Source organism: Chrysochloris asiatica, unplaced genomic scaffold (genome assembly GCF_000296735.1).
Source record: "Chrysochloris asiatica unplaced genomic scaffold, ChrAsi1.0 scaffold00246, whole genome shotgun sequence".
In the NCBI taxonomy this organism is placed as follows: Eukaryota; Metazoa; Chordata; class Mammalia; order Afrosoricida; family Chrysochloridae; genus Chrysochloris; species Chrysochloris asiatica.
Window position 1 is genome coordinate 2,014,994 of NW_006408764.1, and position 19,147 is coordinate 2,034,140.

A 19,147-nucleotide genomic window follows, 5' to 3' on the forward strand; every position below is an offset into this window, starting at 1 on the left:
ATGAGGCTTTCTACTCCCGTAAAGATTTACACCCTCTGAAACCCTGTACAGGGTCGCTATGGGTCGGACCCGACTCGACGGCACTTAACGACAACAACAACAACAACCCCCTTATATGGAGCTCTGGTAGTGTAGTAGTTACGAATTGGGCTGCTAATCTCACAGTCAGCAGTTCGAAACTACCAGCTGTTCCATGGGAGAAAGATGATAAGGCTTTCTGCTCCCGTAAAGATTTACAGCCTTGGAAACCCTGTACAGGGTCGCTATGAGTCGGAACCGAATCCATGGCACATAACAACAACTCCCTTATAAGGCAAGCAATTAGAAACAAAATAGTAGCTTAAGATACTCTACCCAAGGTTGCTATTATAAAACATAATTTCCTAAAACTTTGGGAATATTCTGGTAGATATAAGAAAAAAGAAAATGATGACGGGTGGGGACAATATCAAGCTGTCAGATAGCTTCTTTACTAAAACCCACTACTCACACTCAAATTAAATATATCTCAAAACTATTCAGATAAATACCCCAACCTCCAAAACAGTCTATAATTTAAGAATCTTAGTAGAAAAGCATAGAAAGGCATTTATTCATCATTGTCAAGCCACATTTTCAAAAGAGCTATCTGCCCTACACTTTTAGATCTTGTGTGGGTTTAGGTAGAGATCCCCAAGGCTATTATATAGCATACTAACCAAAATCTATTAAGCTGATGGGTCCTCATTTTGAATAAAGTGATGCTTTGGATAGTGAAAATGTTTCATTCTCAGATCCAGAATGGGACTCTATATTCAAAGGGCCCATAAAAAGGCCGCACACAAGGAACTCAATAAAAGTCAATGCTGATATTAAAAGTTTCCAACCACTGAGAACCACTGCTCAATAGTGTGCTTGTGGACAGAAGTCAATGCAAACAACACTAGTTATCCTTGCTAACTAACTTAAGGGGTTTCAATAAAAAAATATAAAACTAAAGAATGATTCAAAATTCTAGGACATAGAAACTGAATTTCATTCAAGTATCAGGGGAGCTCTGGTAGCATAGTGGTTAGGATTCAGACTGCAAACCTCAAGGTCAGCAGTTTGAAACTACCAAGGCTTTCTGCTCCAGTGAAGATTTACAGCCTCGGAAAACCTGTACAGAGTCGCTATGAGTTGGAACCAACTCCACAGCACATAACCACCACCACCACCAAATATCCAAAAGGGGAGAAAAGTGGAGGGGCTATTTTAGTTAAACTTAGCAATCCTAAAATCTTGCTTTCCAAGACAGTACTGAAATTTTCTTTAAAAAGAAAGCATAAGGAGGAAGTGGAGTGCTATTACACTGAAGGGACTGGCAACTAATGTCACAAAACAAAAAATGTATAAACTGTTGAATGAAAAACTAATTTGCTTTATATATATTCACCCAAACCACAATAAATAAATAAATAAATATAGCCAGCAGCTAGTTCTGAAAAGACACTTGTACTCTTGGGTCATCCCTCCCTTCATTAGCCGACAGAACTGAACCTCAAGCTCCACAGAGACACTAAACATTAGTGCCCTACTGCTCTTACAGGGGCTACAGGAACCTAATGCTATCACTGCCTCAAGAGTTCAGTGAGCCCCTATTCTACAAAGTGCCACACCACCTGACAAGTCAAAATACTGGTATAACATAACCAGAGACAAACCCCTCATGTCTCCATTCAAGGTACTTAGCCAAGTTTTCTTTCCCGGCATCTATTCCAAGGCAATCTCTCATATGACAGGCAATTCCTTCAAATGAAGTCAAGGGTCATAAAATACTCTCTAATCCTGTACTCAAAATCTTTGGAAATTTAAAAAAGGAAATAAGCCAAATTTCAGGTAATTTCAAAGATGATCAATATTAATCCTAATTCCAGTACCTCTTCCCAGTCTCACCTGATCCCTTCAGCACCGCATCATGGGATTCTTCGCTGGGCATGTTGGTCTCCATTCAGCCACGGGGTCCATCCACTGCCTCCATGAGAATCGCCCAGCCCTAAAAAATGCCTCTTGGCTTCCCAGACATTCTTATTTTTTAATCTTATCCACCTTTCCTTAAAGTTCATCTATAAATATCTTCCCCAAATGTGGTATCACACCTGATAAAACTGGTTGAAAACAGCACTTTCTAGTTTTAGAGACATGACAAGCAAATGTGCTATTTTCCAATCAGTCTAGGGCTAGTTTTTCCTAAGAAACAAAAAATGGTTTACAAGTCTGTTCTATAAATGCCAAAAAGCACTTCAAAAATGTGTATTTGAATTTTCCAGTTATACTTTATTTTTTCTAATTGATGTTAAGTTATTTTTTAACTACTCCATGAACGTGCCTATTTAATGTCATTGGTGTCAGTACATTTTTGCCCCTAAAACTGAAAGATTCTCTCGTGAGTTTTTCTTACGGTGCTTTTGTTTAATTGGCACGGAGGTAAACAAAAGATAAAAACACAAACCATTTCAATTGTGAATAATGAAAGGATATGGGCCTGTTACTCTTTAAGAAATGCAGACATGGGTCTCTGATACATCACTTTCAGTATGTCCAAAATACTAGGGTATATAGACTTTCACCCAAAGCACAGTAAAAAATTGTTTTTTAAAAAAGTAAGAAACGAAGTAACCTAGTCGTTTGCAAATGCTCACTTCCTAAGAAGAAAATTTCTTCCCAGTGCCACAGAAACTGCACAGTGCCCATTCACCAATTGAACACCAATAAAATAAAAGCAAATTATTATTTCTTCCTAACACCCCCTTAATGATCTTTTTTGTGATGCTAGTTAATGAAGTCCTGGTGTGGTACAGTGGGTTAATGCACTGGACTGCAAAGTTGGTTTGAACTACAAGGTCGGCAGTTCTAGCTCACAAGCCACTCCTTGGAAACCCTAAACAGAATCACTATAGGTTGGAACTGACACAAAAGCACTTTAACAACAACAATGATGTTAATGAAACAGCACTGTAACAACTCTGTAGTACTTCTGTTACTAAAGCGTAATGGTTTATGCTTGAGATTAATTAGGAAACATAATTGAGAAGCTGTATCATTTTCGCTTAAATTGATTAAATTGTTAAAAAAAAAAAAAAAGCCTTTTTAGGAAGTGGAAAATCAGAGCAAACTTATGTACTATGTATATGTTTTATGCAAGCCTACCTAAAAAACAAGAGCAATTCTGTCTACATTCATATCTCACAGAAATACTGTGAAAATTAAAAGTTCCACAATTATTTTGAGATTTCTGAAGGAAGTGTGCTACATAAGCAGAAAAAAACAACTAAGGACGTGAATTAACAGAACTGAGATATCAGGTATGTAACTTTTTCTACTCAGCAGAAGGTCTACTCGCTTGTTTACAAAATCACTTTCAAGCTGTGCAAAAATATTCCAGAATAAAGAATCTGAACAGTCAATATACTACAGTGGTCCTCATATTTCTGGGCATATCAGAATCACCTGGACGACCTATTAAAACTGGGCCCCTCCCACAGAGTTCTTGATTCAGTAGGTCTGGGGTCAGTAGGCAGGGAGGATAAATTTGTATTTCTAACAAATTCCCAGGTGGTACTGATGATACTGCTCAAGGAATCACTTTGAGCGCCACTGTTCTATAGGGTTACTTGCTGATAGCAGCTGTTCACCATGATCTTCAATTACAAAAGTTTCTACCTGTTTTAAAATATTACCAAAAATAAAACAAAATATTTTAGCTTTATGTCTGTTAGTTGTTCAACCTTTTACTGGAAATAATGTCATAGTTACAATAATAACAATACAAGGAACACACATACCCTTTACCTAGATGCCTATTGATAACATTTTGTTCCATTTGCTTTATCATTGCTGTATATTTCCTTCTCTATATGTATCAAATATATTTTCTTAAGCTATATGAGAAAGTTACATATTTCAAGGTCCTTTACTCCTAAAAGGAGCCTGGATGGCACTGTAGGATAAGTGTTGGGCTGCTAATGGCAAAGCCAGCAGTTAAAACCCACTAGTTGCTCAGCGGGCGAAAGATGAGGCTTTCTACTACCATAAAGATTTACGGCCTAGAAAATCCTATACAGGGTCACTGTAGGCCAGAATTGACTTGATGCTATTGGGTTTGGTTTGGTTATTCCTTAAACTTCCATGTGTATCATCTAAGAATAAGGATGCTCTCACATAAACATAGCTGTTAACAACTTCAGTGAATGTAACTACAAATAAGATCTAGAACAGTTTCATAAATCCTCCAAAATTCTCTCATGCTGCTATTTATAGCCAATGCCTCTCTCAATACTTTGGCAGCCATTGTTGTCTATCGCTATAATACTGCCTTTTCCAGAATATCATATAAATGGAATTATATAGTTGTTGTTGTTGTTGTTAAGTGCCGTCGAGTCGATTACGACCCATAGCGACCCTGTATAGGGTTTCCAAGGGGCTTGAACCGCAGACCTCGCAGTTCAAACAGCTTTGCAGTCTGGCACATGAACCCACACCAGGACTGAATTATATAGTAAGTAGCCATTTTATTTTCATTGTAACATACCCACAACACAAAAGTTACCATTTTCAAATATACTGTTTAGTGACATCTAGTACGCTTACAATGTTGTAAAACCATCACCACAATCTAGTTCAAAATATTTTATTACCCTGTACCAATTAAGCAGTGTTCTCTATTCTCCCCTTCACTCAGACCCTGGCAACCACTAATCTGCTTTCTTTCTCTTTGGATTTGCCTACTGTGGTCGTTTCACATAAATGGATCTTACAATATATGGCCTTTTATGTCTTGCATGATTCATCCGTGTTGTAGCATGTACCAGTACTTTGTTCCTTTTATGGCAAATAGGTAGCCTTGGAAGTCTGGTTTGTTACACTCAAGCATGTCTTTGAGATCTAATCACATTGTACCGTGCATTGAGTAGTTCTATTTTTACTGCTGAGTAGTATTCCATTGTATAGATGTACCATTCACCAAAAGACACTTTTTGTGCTTCTTCTAGAAATGTTATTGTTGTTAAGTGCTGTCGAGTAGATTCCGACCCATAGGAACCCTGTATAGGGTTTCCGAAGAGCAGTTGGTGAGCTTTAACCATCAACCTTGCAGTTTAAGACGACTTTTGCAATGCAGCACATTAACCCAAAGCAACACACCAGGACACCTCTTCTAGGAATACAATCATGTAATTCAAGGTAATTTATATAACTGTTGTTAAGTGCCGTGGAATCGGTTCCAATTCATAGTGATTCTACAAAGGGTTTCTGAGGAGCAGCTGGTGGGTTTGGACTGCCACCTTGTGGTTCAAATCGACCTTGTGGTCTAGTGCTTATCCTACAGCATCACACCATGAGTCCAATTTATAACTAGTGGGGTTGCTTGCAAAATGGTAAATGAAAAACTCAAATATACAGAACACATGTTGTTGTCGTTAAGCGACGTTCAGCAGGTTCCGATTAATAATGACCCTGTATAGGGTTTCCAAGGAGCAGCTGGTGAGCTTTAACCGTCAACCTTGCAGTTTAAGACGACTTTGCAATCTATCTAGTGCATTAACCCACAGCACCACACACAAGTTCACAAGTTGCAAGTTAACTGCAAATTCAAAACCCAAAAGACTTTAAATGCCAAAGTTTTGGGTACATTTGCAATGAAGTCATTTGTAGGAAAGCTGTGCCCTACACTACTAGAGGCCACTTAGTAAGACAGTTCACACATTTTGTTGCAACGTATTACTATATCTGAATGTTTCCACTGGGGCTATGAAATAATGTATAATTTACCTTAATGTGTATAAAAATTTTTAAATCAGAAAATTTCATATATTCATTTGTCCCACAAGTTTCCTAGAGTCCATAAACAGGGATTAATCCTTTTTCTATTATAGAACAGCTCCCCATTACATCGACTAAAAGAATAAATTCTACCCCACAATTGCCAGTGTCACAAGCAATGTCTATTCCGCATGGTCTGTGAAAGATTACCATACAGCCTCAAAAATAGCTAGTACTTTTCTGATAGTTTTACCTTTTCACTAAGAAAAGCACAAACAAACCATACACAATCCTTTAAAAAGTAAATGCTAAAGTTCTCAGTTGTTGTTGTGAAGTACCATGGAGTCAGTTCCGACTCATAGTGACCCTACACAGGGTTTCCGAGGCTGCAAATCTTCACGGGAGCAGAAAGCCTCATCTTTCTACCATGGAACAGCTAGTAGTTTTGAACTGCCAACTTTGAGGTTAGCAGCCTGATTCATAACCACTATGTACATGTGGCTATATTCAAAGATACATTCTTCAATAGATACTTCAGACTTAAACTGCATTACTATAAAAGCGAAAATACCCTTTCATGCACCTCACCTGCTCTCCACAAACATTACAGACAAATATTCAATGTATACTGGGCACCTATCAAGTGTGATGCAGTGGACAGAGCATGGGGAAAACAGCAGGAACAAAATGGACAACCATCTGCTACCACGGTGCTAGACATACAAAACCATGGAGAAAAATGTCAGTGTGATAGATTCTGTCCTCGATAAGAAATTAGGATAAGATCGAAAGCGAATGAAAGGTGTTTTTCAACTAGTGAGGTCAGGCCTCTGATATGTGTAGTTGAAGCCAAGAATAAAACTTAATAAGACAAGTGAGGATCAGAGGACAAAGAGCCAGTGCAAAGGTCCTGAGTCAAAAAGAGTACAGTAAGTGTCATGGTGGCAAGACCATTAATAGGTAGGGTGGAAAGCAGTATGAGATGAGATCAAACAGGCAGCAGCCAACTCATGCAGAGTTTTCTAAGTCAGAACAAGGAATTTGAAATTTCTTCTAAGTGAGATCGAAGGCTGTCAGAGTATTTTAACCTGTGAGTACAACATGAGCTGGTATTTTCAAATGCTCATTCTATTTGTTACACAAAGTTGTAATAAAGATAATGAGATAACATGGGACTGATAATTCAATTCTTTTATTATAATATGTGTGTACATATATATATATATATTTAAATACACTATTATTTCATATAATAAAATGGTAAAAAGAGATTGCATTTCTTGAAAGCTGTATTTTTCTTTAATTATTGTCCTGAATGAGTTCACATCCACACCAATGTCTTAGGTCTGTCAATTATTACTAAAAATAGCCACCACAGCCAGCAAATTTAAGAACTTCCTCTTTGGACACTACATATTAATATTATATTTTTACTCTGCTGACACATCTGACAATACAAACGAAATGTCAATCCAACGAGTACTTAGAAGGCAAAGAGTTACAAACTGCTGCTATTTAAACATCAAGACCTCTCTTTTTTCCTAAATAGACCAATACTCAATAAAAGCTCAATGATGATGCTATTTACCTTGTATGTTACAATGCAACTCCACCTGTAAATTATACTTTTTAGTTACCAAAGATAATAGTAAATCAAGAAAGCGTGTATGAGACACGTGTACAAAAAGAAAAAAGTACATTATTGTACTTCAAACCTGGAGGGGAAGGAGGCTTAGCACCACTAGCACGAGAGTGACCTACAGAAGTGAGGTATACAAGAACAATATAACTACTCTTAAGTCATGAAGTGAGGCAGACATGAACAATGTAACTACTCTTAGTCATGTTCCCACAAATTCAGAGTTGATAAATTGGAAACACATTACAAGGTGTCTTGAAAAATACTGCTTCTGAGTTACTTTTCAAATTGCAAAAAAATGAAAAATTACTATGCTAACATAAGAACCAGATTTTTTCAAGAACAAACACTATTTGTGAAGAATAACTTCCCTCTGAAGAACTAATCTGAAGGAGCAGCTATATAGTTAAAAGCAAAAATGTTATCCCATGGTCAATTGTTTAAAAGCATATACTGATACTTCTTGGGTGAAGATTTCAACTGAATTACTGACATTCCAAGTGCAATAAAAATAATTAATGTTCTTTCTTCAAATTAAAATTCTATACAATAAATCACTTAAAGAATACCTTTACTTCTAAACCCATTCAGATTATGGAGTTCTAGAAGAACTGGCCAAAACCTTGAGTGCCTGGCATTTTTGAGTACCTTTTCTATAATAAGATTTTAAGAAGCTATCTGAACTTGGAATTCTGAAATGCTAGAATACTCTGAAAAAGTATGGTCTGTGATTTCAGACCATAGAACAGAGGTCAAGGAAAAGGTTATTCTGGATTTGTTCATGATTTCCACAAAAATGCTGTGGCATGACTTCATTCTCAGAACAAGAATGAAAAGGCAAGAAACCACAAATTTGTACATTTTCTCTAAGAAGTTGTCAATTTCATTCTAAAACAATGAAATGTACAAAATATAGCAAGTTTATTAAATTCTATTCTGCTCAAAGTTAAACATTCTATCATCATAAAGAGTGAGATTAATGATTTAATTATGTAAAATATATTCAGGAACAAATGCAGCAACGTTAATTTTCTCTCTCTCAGGCACTCAGGAGAACTGGAACATGCATCCTCCTCATGGCTCAGTGTGTGGATACACATCCAAAAAGAACCACACCTAAGAGTAATGCTGGCTGTTATTTGAAGGCACTAAGAAGCCTCTGGAATTTTTAATTGTGGTTTCCTACGAATTTTGAGTAATACATGCTGTAGAGATTTGACATAGAATCCTGCTAAACCCAAGACCACATGCAAATAAAGAATCTCACCTGTGGCATACTCCTTCAACTGCAAGTCCTTTATAGGCAGGCCATCAGGAGTCCGAAAAGCATTAAGAATCTGTAAGAATGAAGTGTTTATTCTAAATGATATAAACCAGAGTGTAACCCATTGGTTTGCATTCTACATAATTTAAAGCCATGATTACTTTAGAAAGGTAAAATAAAGCCAAGCACACTATAGGCATTCAAACTGTTACATGAGTGTAATGTAATTATTCAAAAATCTGTATGTATATGAGAAAGACTGAATAGGATAATCTTCAAGAGGTCAAGCTCTGAAATCAAACTGCCTGCGTTCTAAACCCACACTCTCCCGAGCATGTGCTATGTAACCTTGTTTGTTGTTGTTGTTAAGTGCCATCGTTAGGCAGATAATTTAACCTTTCAGGGCCTGGTTTCAGATAATTCCAGTCCAGGGCTTTGGCACTTGGAACTCCTTTAGCTTGTTCAGTTCTTTTATCTTCTAATGTTCTCTCACTTCAGGCTTGGATTCATATGTCACTGTCTCAATGGTGCCTTTCCAAACCACTGAATCTAAAACAGTCCCTACACCAGGGTTGCTCTAAACCCTCACTTTAGCATTCATCACTATGTAAAATTATCATATTTACTTGCTTACATTTTTATTGCCCATGGAAGTTGCAACCTTATTGTGTTAACTGTTACGTCACTCTAGAACAGTGCCTGGCACATGGCAGTGTTACTATTTTGAGTGAATGAATGAATAAATATCTACTCAAACAATGCTGTGATCACTTAATGAATTGATGCTTATAAGCATCACACAATGCCTGACACAGAGTTAGCACAAAAAATCTGTTAGCTCTTATGTTTCTTACACTCTGACCAATTCTTCTATAAACTCAGCCATAATTTCATTAGCAATTCCCAGAATATTTGGGCAGTTACGCAGCTCCTAGTTTTTACCAATATAAATAAACTGCTTCTTAATGTATGTGTTCTAGCACTCCCCTCTTGAAACAGATCCTAAAGAATGACTACCATTTCTAAGAACAACAATCTTTTGTCATTATTTTTGTCATTACATTACCTCAATGAGTGTATAACTGGTGAAAACTGGAAATAAGTTCTATGGATTGTATTAATGTCAATTCCCTGATTTAAGTATTATACTATTGCTATGAAAGATGTTAACATACGTGAAGGATGAGTGAAGGATGCACAATTGCTATGTGTACATTGTTATGAATCATCCTGTAAATTATAGAATTTTTCAATATAAAAATTAAAAGCAAAAAAAAAAGTGATTGACAAGAAAAAAGTATCTCACCTCTTCCTTTGTGGTGTTTTCAGGCACCCCACTTAATTGAATAAGCCTGCTTGGTTTCTCCTCACTTGGGCCAGTCCTGTAATCTTGATCCTTGAATTCAGAATGAAAATGGATTTTACAATCAACCATTAATATAGGGTACATAATGAAACTGAACAGAGAATACGGAGTTCTGGTATGGTGCTACAGGATCAACACTGCACAAGGTCAGTGGTCTCTATGAGGATATATCTAAACAAATTTTGTTCTGACTCCTAAACTTTTATTTCAAATTGTTCGAATGCATGTGTGCTAAGACCAAAGCTTACTTAGGAAGTCTTGAAATAGTGTAGCAGAACATTAAGAGAAATAGCATCGAAGAGTACTCCTATAATGAGGAGGAAAAAAAAACAAAAAACAAACCACTAATATATTCTCCAAAACATACTTTAAATGAAAGATAAAAACATTTGTCAGAAATTACAATTTTGCTTTCATGAATGAGCAAATAGCAAGCAAAGAAATTTAAGTCAGAAATCACTTATCAAAGATCCCATCTATAAACAATTTCACAACAAAATCAAAAGGTGACAGCTCAGTCTAAACCACACAACATTATAATTCCAAAAAATCTCTATTTTCTGTATTTACAAAGTCTCTGCTATAACTGACTCCTCTCCATTTCAAAAATTATCAAAAGGGCTTTAAGTTTTGGGGAAAAGTCTCCTATAACATCCCAATATTGGTATAATTCTACTGGGCTGACATAATTATTAACAGTGTCTTCTTGTACCCTTGAAGGAGTTTTGATTTGGACAATAAATTATAAGTCATCAAATTTTAACAGTTTCAAAACCCATTATTTAATTAGATTGTTTTAGGATCACTGTCCAAAATCATAAGAACCTGAATAAAAATGGATAAAATCTATTTTAAAAGATAATATTTTCATAGTCCAATTTGTAAGCATAATCCTGGTTGCTTAGGTTATATATACAAAAAATTTAACATTTTAGTCAATTAAATTAGCTGCAAGAACACTTGTAAACATCACCTCCTTATGCTTAGGCAAAAACCTCCTAGGTCTATAGGTATTAAAAAATGTTGAATGAGTATAATGTGATTATTTTAAAGTTCCCAGGTATATAAAGAAGGCAAAACAACATAACCTTCACAAATTATGTACACTTTCCACAATTACAAAAGTAAATAATTTTAAATTAAAAAAATGAATCCTAGTCACAAGACCTAGCTATGTACAAGTTGTAAGAACCAACTCCCAAAGACAGATATTTTCAAACTAAATTATCCCAGCTCATTTAAATAGCACCATAAAGAAAAATAGTGGAACCAAAAAATATGTGCATGTCTACTGGTACAGAAATGTATATATGGGTGTATGTATATGTACATACATCTTTGAGACTGCATGTGCATATATTTATTTATATATAAAACAAAGCAAACAAGGGTTTATCTAAGGATATTGCTTAGACAACCAAACACCTTGCAGAATTGGATTTCTGGGTTTGAAGCATTAGGACTATAGTTTGTAGAACATCTCGGACAAATGGCTTAGTACAGTTCATAGAATTATATTCTACATCTAGTTTGATAAGAAGTATCTTGGGTCTTAAAAGCCTAAGAGCAGCCATCTACAAGAGGGCTTCAAAACGTTCATGGGAAAATGGTCATGGAATTTTCTACTAACTTTTTGAAGCCCCCTCGTCTACTGGTTTCTATTCATTTAGAACAAAAGAGCAAGGAGGAAAACAAAGTGTCAAAGAAGAAAGTAGTCTACAGGACAAAGGGTCTACACAATCAATCCATGGCAAAAATGTGGAACTGAATCTCTCAGATTCCTTTAAAAAAAAAAGGATCTTTTAATTCCACCTGGTGTGGCACTGTGGGTTAATGCGTTGGACTGCAGAGTCAGTTTGACCTGCAAGGCCGGCAGTTCAAGCTCATGAGACGCTTCTCAGAAATCCGATATAGGGTCACTTAGGTTGGAACCAACTTGACAGCAATTAACAACAACTCTTCAAACCTTGAGCCAAAACTAACTCCTGAAGTTATCTTGTTGGTAAATAAAAGACTAATTCACAAAATAATGAATATCCCCTGTAAGCACTGTGCTTCTTAAAAAAAAAAAAAAACTAAATTAAATTAAATTTATGGGAATGTAATAGGCAGAATGGAAATAATGACAATGTTTGTGCAATCACAATGAACAACCTATGTAGAAATTCTTGGATGGAACTTAAACTGCTATGTAAATCTTTACCTAAACCACAATAAAACATTAAAAATAGTAAAGAGACACAAATCAGAAACATGATCTAAGCTGAAGGCCTTTTCTCTAGAAATTTATATTGCACTCCTGAACATAATTTTGCTTTTTAATGGCTGTGTAAAAGAGACCCAGAACTAAAGGTCCTAGATTCTACACTTTACCTTTGAAAATGCTTTATGAACAAGGAAAAAACAATCCAACCCATAAACTTACCTGAAGGTCCCGTTGGGCATCTCGGGCAGTTCTGCCCTCTGGAAAAGACTTATTCTGACCATAGCCATACATCTGACCTCCTGGCAGCCTGTGATCCACATCACGGTACTCCATGCTTCTGTAATCAGTGTCTTGCCGGCCAAGAAAGTCCAGATCACCTTCTTCTTTAAATAGACCAGCATCTGAACTCCGTTGTTCACCTCCAGAAAACTGTGACTTGTCTTGGTCTTGAAGTGGACTTTGACTGTTCGGAAAGTCTGATGGCATCTCATGTTCAAAGGCTGCACCTTGTGTTTCTCCTTCTCTTGTTTCTGAATGCTCAAATTCTCCCTTCTGAATGCCAAAAACAGGCCTTTCTATTATATGGTCATGTGTGGATTCTTCTCTTTTATTCATACCAGAATGTTCCCTATCTTGTGTAGAGCACTGAATGTAATCCAAAATATTTGGATCCATAGGGGGCATCTCCCTATCTTTAAATTCCATACAATGTCCCACCTCTCTGTCCCTAAAATCCTGGTCAGTCCTGGACCGATGTCTACCTCTGAAATCTGAATGTGGGGTATCCCTGTCCCTAAAGTCTAGATCAGCAGAACCTGAACCTCGACCTCTAAAGTCCACCTGTGTTCCTTCTTTGTCCCTGAAATCCAAATCAGATATATCTCTATTCCTAAAATCCGAGCGGGACTGATCTCTAGCTCTGAATTCCAAATCTGATAAATCCCTTCCCCTAAAGTCTGCATGGGATCCATCCCGGCCTCTAAAATCTAAATCATAAGCACTCCGACCCCTGTAGTCAGAAGGAGGAGCATCCCTACCTCTGAAATCAAGAGTATGAGCATCCCTGTCTCTGTAGTTCATGTGAGATGTCTCTCTACCTCTATAATCCATAGATGTACCATCTCCACTTCTATAGTCCATTGGTGGTCCTTCTCTATCCCGGAAGTCCCCAGCATGTATGTCCCTACCCCTGAAGTCCAACTGTGAGGAATCCCTGCTCTGGAAATCAGAAGATGAAAAATCACCCCCCCTAAAATCATGTCCAGGTCTCTCCCCACCTCGATAGTCACCATGTGGTCTGTCTCTAGCTCCATAGCTGAAAGAATGCTCCTCCACATTTGCAAAGGGAGGCCCCGAATGCCCCTGGAAATCAAAGGGAAGTGAATCTCTGCCAGGAAAGTTGCCAGAGTGTCTCTCTTGAGCATGACTCTTAAGGGGAGGAGGAGGATAATCCCTGTTCCACCCGGGAGCAAACCTTTCTTCTTGGCTCCCACTGTAGAAACAAAGACAGTGTTACTCATATTGTCCAGAGAGTTTGAAATCTATACACCAGCATATTCTTCTCTAATCACAGTACATTCTTCTGTAAACATTTTTTTTTTTTTTTTTTTTGGCAGAGTTCTGTAACAAGGTGCTAGATCTGCAGAAAACAGCACTCTTTCGCTATTTAAAGACGAAGTGGCGGAGAACACTTTTATGCTCCCATTTCAGAACACGAGGCAAGTCAACACAAGGTTTTCAACATGACTGCTGCAGAAAAAGCTTTCACCCAGTCCTGCAACAGGGAAAATCCGCAACACCAGATAAGCTAGCAATGGTGGCACACTACAAAAATTTTCATTTCCTACATTCAAGGAACTTGGAATTCCAAGATCAACATGATGATTCCTATACATCAGAAAAATCAATGCACTGTAAATTTCTTACAGTAAATTTCAAGAGGTGTTGTTCTCATTAATGGGAGACAATCCAAAATATTTGATTACAAGTACAGCACAGACATCACCCAACCAGAATGAATACAGGTCAAAAACAAAGGAACATTGGCTATAAATCAGCAGTAGGAGTACACCAGCTGAACATCAGCCTTGGCTGCATCTAAACCCCAGTTCTACAGTGACTCTGCCTAGAACTACTCACCTGGGTCCTATTATTATAATAGCCAAGCAACAGCAACTAGGAACTTAATGGTAAAAAGGATCTAGTAAGCATTAGGCCTTCACGCACTATTCCCATGTCTCATACGAAGCAACGATATTCCAGATTCTAATGCTACATGCTAACTTTTATAATGACAAAATTTATTTTAAAATAAGCAGTCATATTAAATCCACATTACCAGTTTACACAACTCACAAGGTAAATAAGAGCTGACCCCAATTTTTCATATTACATCATTTCTTTCCTTCACCTAACCTTAAGATCATTTTACATGTTTTCGGTTTGTTAAGAGATTAGCGAATTTAGGTATTTAGTTACATGAGATCATAACTTGAGGTGGAAAATAAGGAACATGGAAAACGTGAAGAGTTCTCAGCAGCTATCTGTTACTTAGCACTAAAACAAGAGATGAGGTTCAACTACCTCAGTTCTTTTCTCCCAGAACATACCAGTTCTATTCTATGGCCCTTCTGAGATTATACCACTATATACAGAATCAAAGGATTCTGGGTAACTCTGTTCAAGAGCAACAATTAAAATGGGAATTTAACAACATTAACCAAAACACAAGAATGGTAGACATTTAGTAAACGTTTCAGAACATGACTCCCAATTGCTCCCATTAACATTAGTTATAACTATGTGCTTCATCACAAAAGGAGTCAACTTAAATGTTCTTCATAAAGCAATACAGTTTAGTCATTCAAATCCTAGTTAGCGTGCAGAAAAACGTGTGCCTCTGCAGAAACCTATGGGAGGAGCGCTGAGGTATCTAAACCTAAATCTATGTGTTTTCTCTGACCACAACACATCTGATATTGCCTTTGAATAGTACCCTAAAATTATCTTATACTTTTAAAAATTGAGAAGAAATACATCTAGAGTAATCTATTGTACTAGGATTCTTGGAACTGCATTTTTATACAGACCATACAAAAACCATTTTATTAATATAAAATAGCAGTGGCTTATCAAAATCATTTTCAGTCAAATAAAACCAAATTTAACATAGAAAGTCATTTAAATGAAACATACCATTTTCCAACAAGATATATTTTTGGCTAAATTATTCCAAAAGACATACTAAATAAACTAAGTCTCCCTACTGGTCAAAGGTCTTAAAAAAAAAAAAAAAAAAGCATACAATGAAATACAGTTCAACTAAAATTACAGAGGAGAAGCAGAATTTTAATTTAATTTAAATAGTAAGATGGCATCAAAGAAAATATATCCTGAAAATAGAAAAAAATTCATGCAATACAATCAAATTTAACAAATTTCAAAATTCTTAAGTTAATTCTATGAGAAATAGCCTCAAAAAATAATTATCCATCAGCATTAGTACTAAGAGGGCTGATAATACTCTAAATAACAGGCTGCAGGCCACAGTTAGAAGACCACTGGTGTGGCACTTAGGATCAGCACTGGACTGGGAACCACAAGGTCGGCAATTCAAGTACACCACGTATTTGCTCCTTGGAAACTCCATACAACTACCATAGTTTTAATTTAAAGATAGCTGAATAGAAAGTAAAGATCCCTATCTCTCAGCATTTATAAAATACTAGCCAATTCTAAACTTAATATGGATTTTCTAAACTCAGTTTTGAATAAAAAAATACTAGAAATCCCAAGCTTAAGAAAAGGGAATGAGAACATCTGTTGAATTTATATAATAAAATCAAGCAGACACTTAGTCTAATAAAAATGAAAATGTACTAGTAATGTAAGTTTCAAGTGAAGCAACAATACTTAAAAGTACCTAAGTTTAGAAGTCAGATTTCTTTATACCAAGTGAAACTGTAGAAATCAGTAAATGTAACACAAAAGCTTTAAAAAAAAAAAAAATTACTATCACCCATATATTTGCTATTGAAAAATTAACTCCCTAAATATCTAAAAAACAATCCATTTACAACTGAAGGTTAAAACCTTCTCTACCCATCTTTTTGTCGAGAAACCCTGTATTTGAAATGCAGCTTGAAAAATTTTATCAGGTCACTTTTCTTTCACAAATAACTATTTGTGATAGTTATGACTTAATAATCTGCCGTGGACAAGGCACAACTCTAAATTCCAGATATAAATTAATGAACTTAATGGAACTCTTAGAAACAAACATATATGGACATTTTTGATAGCTTTCTTAACTAGTTAACTATATATTACTTTGCAAACAAGATATAAAAAACAAGAGTTGTTGATATTTTTTGTTTAAGAGTATATTACAATACAAAACACTTGGCACACTGGGTATTCAGTTTCATAATCACCTCAGAAATAAATAGAAAACTTTTTTTTTTTAATAGTTTCTTTCTTTCTTTCTTTTTTTAATTAGAGCACAAAAAACATCTCCCTCTATGGAAGGTAAAAAAATTTAAACTGTCTCCATCTTTAAAATACTAACAATTTAAATATTCAAATTTCAAGACTTACCGAAAAGCTCCTGTTCTCTTAGCAGATCGAGAATCCCCCCACATCTCTTTCTGTGTCAAGAGGATTCCAATAAGCAGATCCTTTTTCTACCAAACTCTGGTTATAGCAGCACCTGTATAAAGCAAAAGACAAAATTTAGCACATTAGAATATGAATAGTTTCCTTTCGCTTGGCTTATATGGGATCACATCAGCAGGGCTATTTTTGGAGGTCACTTTTAAACATTTATAAATTAATTTATAACAACAAAAAAATATACTACTAATAATGTTTACTTTGGGGCATCATAAACTTCTCTAACGTACTATTAATAGTTTACATTTACTAAGTATTTGGAGTCCTGGTGTGGCACTGTGGGCTAATGCACTGGACTACAAAAAGCCAGTTTGAACCATGAGGTAGCCGATCCACACTCATCAGCTGCTTCTTGGAAACCCTATACAGGGTCGCTATGGGTCAAAACCAACTTGATGGCACTTAACAACAACAAATAAGTATTTACTAATTTTCCTATTTTTTATTTTAAACTTTTTGTTGTGATTTGGGTAAAAAGAGCATGTTATATTTAATATTCTTCACTGACATCATGATGCAAAGGCATCAATTCTTTGGTTTTTCTTATTCGTTGTCAACTTTTGCATTTATATGAGGCAAATGAAAAGACCTAGCTCGGGTCAGGCTCACCTTAGTCTTCAAAGTGACATTTTCACTTTTGAACATTTTAAAGAAGTCTCCTGCAGCAGAACTGCCCAATGCAATGCGTCGTTTGGTTTCTTTACTGCTGCTTTCATGGATGGACATTGATTCTGAATTCAAGAAAAATAAAATCTTTGACAACTTTAATCTTTTTTTCCGTTTATCATAATGTTGTTTATTGGTCTAGCTGTGAGGAATTTTGTTTTCATTTTGTTGTGGTGGAATCCATACTGAAGGCTATAGTCTTTGATCTTCATCAGTAAGTGCTTCAAGTTATCTTGGCTGACAGCAAACAAGGTTGTGTTATCTGCATTTCACAAGTTGTTACTGAAGATTCCTCCCACCCTGATGCCATGTTCTTCTTCATAAAGTACAGTTTCTCAGATTATTTGCCCAGCATGAACACTGAATAAGTATAAAGACTAAAAACCTGAAGCACACACTTGCTGATACTAAACTATTCAGCATTCCCTGTGCTGCTCCAACAACTACCTCTTGGTCTATGTACAAATTCCCATGCACACAACCAAGCGCTCCAGAATTCCCATTCTTTGCAAAGTTTTCCATAGTTTGTTATGATTCACACAGTCAAATGCCTTTATTCAGTAAAACACAAGTAAACATCTTTCTAGTATCTCTGCTTTCAATCAAGATCCATCTGATATCAGCAGTGCCATCCCACATACAACAGCCTTCTCTAAATCCAGCTTAAATTTCTGGCAGTTCTCTGTCATTGTACTGCTGCAACTGGTTTTATATTATCTTCAGTAAAATTCTACTTACATGTGTTATTAAAAAATTTGTTTAGTAATTTCTGTATTGTGTTGGATCACCTGTGGAATAGATATAAATAAGAATCTCTTTCAGTCAGTTGGCCAGGTAGTTGTCTTCCAAATTTCTGTGTATAATAAACAAGTGAGCTCTTTCAGAGTTGCAATTTCTCAAACAGTAGTAGTCCATCAATTCCTGGAGCCTTGCGTTTTGCCAATGCCGTATCTTGGACTTGTTCAATATAGATCAAATCCTTTTGGTATAGTGACTGTGTATTCCTTCCATCTTCTTTTGATGTTTCCTGCTTTGTTCAAGTATTTTGCCTATAGAATCCTTCAAGATTGAAACTCAAAGTTTGACTTTTTCTTTAATTATTTCAGTTTGTGAAATCCTGGGTGTGTTCCTCTCTTTTGGTTTTCTACTGCAGGTCCCACTGCCACACCACTACCACCACCACTGACTCTTTCAACAGATGTAGTCAATTTGATTCCTGTGTATTTCATCCGAGTAGCCATGATAGCACTATAGCATAAGCACTGAACCGCTAATCACAAAGTTGATAGTTTTCAAACTAGCCAGCAGTTCTGTGGGAGAAAGAGGCTGTCTTCACTCCCATAGTAAAGATACAGTCTTGGAAATCCTGAATAGGGTTGCTATGAGACAGAACCAACTCAGTAACAATGGGTTTGGTTTTCAGGGGTATATCCAATCTGGCGATGTCCATGTGCATGTTATTGAAAAAAGGTTATTTCCAATAAACAGGTCATTGATCTTGCAAAATTTTTTTGTGCAATCTCCGGCATTGCATGCAGGTCATATTTTCCAACCAAT

The 19,147-nt window shown here is 36.2% G+C and overlaps 1 protein-coding gene across 1 annotated transcript in view; it reads right to left on the reverse strand.

Annotated features, from left to right (window-relative positions):
* The window catches only part of RBM6 (RNA binding motif protein 6), a 114,303-nt gene extending 97,410 nt beyond the window's left edge, over positions 1–16,893 (reverse strand). Inside the window, exons 1-4 of the mRNA XM_006873584.1 lie at positions 16,850–16,893; positions 12,473–13,745; positions 9,988–10,077; positions 8,685–8,754 (exon numbers count right to left, since the gene is read on the reverse strand). Of these exons, the coding sequence (XP_006873646.1) occupies positions 8,685–8,754; positions 9,988–10,077; positions 12,473–13,745; positions 16,850–16,893 (1,477 nt within the window). The remainder of the gene's footprint in view (positions 1–8,684; positions 8,755–9,987; positions 10,078–12,472; positions 13,746–16,849) is intronic.
* Positions 16,894–19,147: the final 2,254 nt, after the last annotated feature.